This window comes from Phalaenopsis equestris, unplaced genomic scaffold, assembly GCF_001263595.1.
Source record: "Phalaenopsis equestris unplaced genomic scaffold, ASM126359v1 Scaffold000994, whole genome shotgun sequence".
NCBI classification, from domain to species: Eukaryota; Viridiplantae; Streptophyta; class Magnoliopsida; order Asparagales; family Orchidaceae; genus Phalaenopsis; species Phalaenopsis equestris.
The window spans coordinates 4,135-8,834 of record NW_018165433.1 but is presented as its reverse complement, the minus strand read 5'-3'; the positions used below and the strand labels follow the sequence as shown (position 1 = coordinate 8,834).

General features: G+C 34.0%; 1 protein-coding gene across 1 annotated transcript in view; it reads right to left on the bottom strand.

Annotated features, from left to right (window-relative positions):
* Positions 1 to 1,801: 1,801 nt before the first annotated feature.
* Positions 1,802 to 4,700, bottom strand: part of LOC110032650 (probable tetraacyldisaccharide 4'-kinase, mitochondrial) — a gene marked incomplete at its 5' end in the record, with an annotated part of 5,403 nt that continues 2,504 nt past the window's right edge. Inside the window, 3 exon segments of the mRNA XM_020736345.1 lie at positions 1,802 to 2,408; positions 2,905 to 2,985; positions 3,240 to 3,299. Coding sequence (XP_020592004.1) covers positions 2,262 to 2,408; positions 2,905 to 2,985; positions 3,240 to 3,299 — 288 coding nt within the window.

Sequence of the window (4,700 nt, the reverse complement as noted above, 5' to 3'; positions counted from 1 at the left end):
TTTGAGAAACAAAAATTAGTATATCGAGAATCCAAAAGGCAAGACAATTTAAATTGTTAATAGAATTAATATTAGCTTTTCCAAAAACTAACTTAAATAAGATGAAAAACATTATACCTATCAATAATATTATTTGAGAAACAAAAGTTAGTATATCGAGAATCAAAAGGCAAGGAAAAACATTCATTACTATGGTGACAGGTTCCAAAATCTTAAAAAGAAAAAAAAAAGAAAACTTCTCCATCCAAAAATCATTACCAAAAGCTCTATCCAAAATACTCATTGAAAAATCTTTCTTGTTAATTAAACCAACAAAAAAAAACCATTATAAGGAAGATAAATAATACCATAATTAAAAATAAAGTTATTAGAATCCACAAGTTTACTGGAAATATATGAAGAACCACCCATTTTCTCTTTAATACTTCTAATAAATTTAAAATACCTCAAGATAATCTAATGATCATGAATATTAAGACTTGCATAAATCTTTTCTACCCATGACACTAGCATCATCGTACACAAAAATAATAAAATGCTCAAAACTCGAAACAGAATCATAAAAAAATAAATTCAAAAGTTTTAAGAGGTAGGGAAAATTACCCTGCTCAAAAGAATAAAAATATAATCTGTGCAATGGACAAACACGTAATTAAAGTAGTCTAAATCAGTTGATAATGGGCATTTAATGCCTCCTGTAGTTTTGTTTGCGCCTTTACCTCTAATAAATGTGTTGCCCCTTGAAATTGAACAGAGGTATCCGTCAAAATTAATTGCTTTCCGATCACTTGTCATATTCTCAATTTTCCTTTCTGAAGAACATATCTTCTTATGGCTAATAATGTAAACGTTCAGACTTGTATCAAATATATTTTTATTTGACAAAAGAATTTTCATACTATATTTTGAACAAAAATATGCTCAAACAAAATAGACTTCTATATTCCCAATATTTACTAATTATTAAAATACAAATCTACCGAGATAGAACTGGCTTTATTTGAATTAAATTAACCCAATTTGCAGATTAAGTCTGAAGTATTGGCAATGGAGGAATCATTTAAAAATTTGCATCAGTGTCAAGAGAAATTGATGTCGTTTTAAGATATTTTAGGGCATAAGAAAAGAGTAGGTAAATTGTTGGATAGATAAGGAAAACATGAGGATAGATGTCAGATGAAATTCTACATGATCAGCAAGATGACAGCAAATCTAAAGCTAAAAACAGCTACTTTGCAGTATACAGCAATTTGTATGACGCGGAGACCGCATGACCGGAAGATCACCATTTGATCAGGCTACAAACAAACCACCTCAAACAATCAAAAGATACAGCACTCTAAGAAAAAAAAAATATACATCTCCAAATAACATAAATGAAACCAAAGTCTAAAAATATTGAAAAATGAAAGATATAAATAATTTTCTAGTAGAAAAAACCTAAATAGAGATGCAGAAACATGAAAGAAATCAGAAAAGAAAAAATATGCGCAATTTGGAAGTTGTCGGTCTTATTCCAATCTTATGATCGTAGGGATTCTGAATTGTGCGAAACTTGCGACCCATTACTCCGTGGAAATCCAGCGACGGGATCGTGGGCGCGTAGAGAGATTGTGGAAAAGAAAGTGAGAGAGAAAACACAGAGAGAATAGTTAGAAGGAAAAAACGAGCAATTGAAGATAGTGCAAGAGAAGAGAGAGGGGTATATGAGGGAGGGATGGATTGAGAGAGAGGGGAAGAAAGAGAAAGAGAGGGTGAGAGGAAGAAAGGAGGGAGGGAGGAGGGTGTGAGGGAGTGAGGGGGAGGGAGATGAAGGAAGAGTGAGGGACAAAAAAGAAGGGGTTTCTGAGAGAGAGTAGGGAGAGAGATAGAGAGAGACAGAGAGATCAAGAGGGATAGAGAAGAGTCGGTGACAAAAAAGACACCAAGAGAGAGAGAGAGCAATAAAGGGAGAACGAGCCAGAAAGATAAGAAATGAGAGTGAGAGTTTGTGAAAGAGCAAGAAATAGAGAAATGGAGGGAGAGGCCCAATCCCATGATTTGCAGGACTCTCCCGCGTCAGAGATGAATTCCAACTGATTGAAATTTGATTTGAACCTAATTCAAACCAAATCCAAATGTTACAATGAAGATCTTGCTTAAATTATCATAGGAACACCGTTCTACCAATCACAGAAAAAAATTACATTCTACATCTTTTTTTTTTTCTGGGTCACAACTATTGTAGAAAGAACTGCATAAATCCTCTGCTGAAATCCTAGTCAGATTGAAAGCACGAGCTTGTTCAGAACCATTCTGAAATCCTCTTCTGTTCGATCCTCAAAAGGCATGATTTGTAGTGAAGAACAAAGGACCATGATTTGGAAATCATCAATCTCTCTTAGAATCTCAGGATCACGATCATAATCCTATAAAAGAAAGGGAATTTACATACATAGCAAACAATTCTTGTGTATTTGCATATCTAACATCTAAAATTTGATATTTACTTTTATAACACACGTTGATATCATATATTTATGTAAGTAAAGGTGCATTTTACTTTTAAATAGTAATGGTAGTATTTTTTGTGTGATGCCAAGGATTGGAATGTTGGACATGTAAATAAGAAAGTTAAGGTGTTAGATATGATATATGTTATCAAAAAAATCAGTCATCAGAACATTCATACATACCACATAATAATAAAAATTTGATATTATATTTACAACACTTTGGTGTCATAAATGTATAAAAGAAATTATTGCACTTTAAAAAGTTAGTATTGTGGTATTTTTAGGTGATAGTTAAAAATTTTGAGGACAATGAATGTAAATATCAAAATTTAGTTGTGTAATATGTACGTAAATGCGTCAAAACAATGTAATCAATTACGAGAGAGAACTCAGCAACTAATCACTGTACCTTTTCTGTGACGAGTACAGTAGCGTTGGTACCAAATCTACTATGTAGAAGCGTGAGGATTTTTATGATCTTATTTACATCCTGTCAACCAAAAAGAGAATAAAGGCCATAAATACCACATTGTAAAATAAAACTGACAATTTAAATAGTTTCTGCTGCACATAAAGTATGCACAGTTTAAGTATATTTGAAAATGACTTTCTCTATTTTCAAAGTTAAAAATAAAAATAGTTAAAGAATACAAGCCAGATATTTTTTGAACATATACGTAAAAAAACACAAGATAGTTCCAAACAAGCCCTCCTAAGTTACCACAAACAGGACAAGATACTCACATTTGGCTTTATAGAATGGTGATCACTGAAGTCTAATCTATCAACATGCAACGGCCCAATCTGCATCCAATCAAAATACTCACAATTATATTAAAGAAAAATGCTGAACTTCCATTAACCTGCCAACTGAAGAATAATTACAAAATGCACTACCATCTTTTAAGCTCCCAAAGAAAAACAAAATAAAAGAAAAGTTTCAATATATAATAAAAGCTGAAAAAAGTGACTTCCAAATGTCGGCATAAAAGACTTAAACCAAAAATTAAAGACAAAACAAATATTCCCAAATAAAACAAATCCTATGAGAGTAATAGCGCTTAATCCTAGGCGGCTTTTCTTGATGAAGACAACTCCTAAATTCACATGATTTTAGTGGACATTCTACATCTATATTAGCCACTTCATAAAAAACACAATAATATCTTTAATTTTTCATGAATTTTATAAATTAGTCTAAAACTTAACAAAAACTTATTTTTAGATGTTCAAATACTTCATCTTTTTTCCAAAACTCTAATCCATAATCAAATGTAAGAAATTAAACACTATGAAATAGACAATCTCCTCATTCAAGCATCACATTTATCTACCAAATACTCTTTTCACTTTTCGCTTCTTTTTCTCACTTTCTCCCTCTTCTTTTCTTGTATCATTAGTGGTTAGAATTTTAACCAACTTTTGCTAGATCTTCTACAACTAAGGTTGTAAACGAGCCAAGCTTGAGCGAGCTCAGGTTTGGCTCGTTGTTCGGCTCATTCCAAATTGGCTCGTGTTTGAAATTGGCTTGTGTTCAAAATTGCTCGTGAACAATGTGTTCATGTTTGACTCGAAATTGACTCGTTTAAATTAATTAGAAAAAGTAGATATAGAGTGTTGGATTTGAACTTGCACCAATTTGTGCAATAGAAGACACAAAACCACATGACCACTACAAGTTGGTATATAATTTAAACCTCTATTTTAAGAGGTATTAAAGGGGGGGCGGCGCACCCAACCCATGAGGGAGGCGCAATCCTCACGGGGCATACGCAGTGAATAGCTCTTATATGCTCTACAGCTCAATTTTCACTCCATCAGAGTGTACCCCTCACTTTTTAGGTAAATAAAAGAGACAAAAATCTCTAATTTTCCCCGCATACCGCAACAGAAGTCTCACAGTCAGCTCCTTTGTTCCGTCTCTTCCACAGCCACATGCAGAAATCTATTGCATCATCTCCTTCCTCTCTCCACAATCGCACGCAAACGCTCCCGCAACAGATTGTAACGTCGCTTCCACATGCAGAAATCTATTGCATCATCTCCTTCCTCCTCCACAATCGCACGCAAACGCACCCGCAACAGTCATTGTAACGTCGCTCGCACGCAAACGATCTCGCACGCAGACGTCGCAGTCGTCTGGCTTCCTCTCTCTCGCAGAGCTTCCTCTCTCCTGCAAACGTTCTTCCCCATTCCTACTGACGC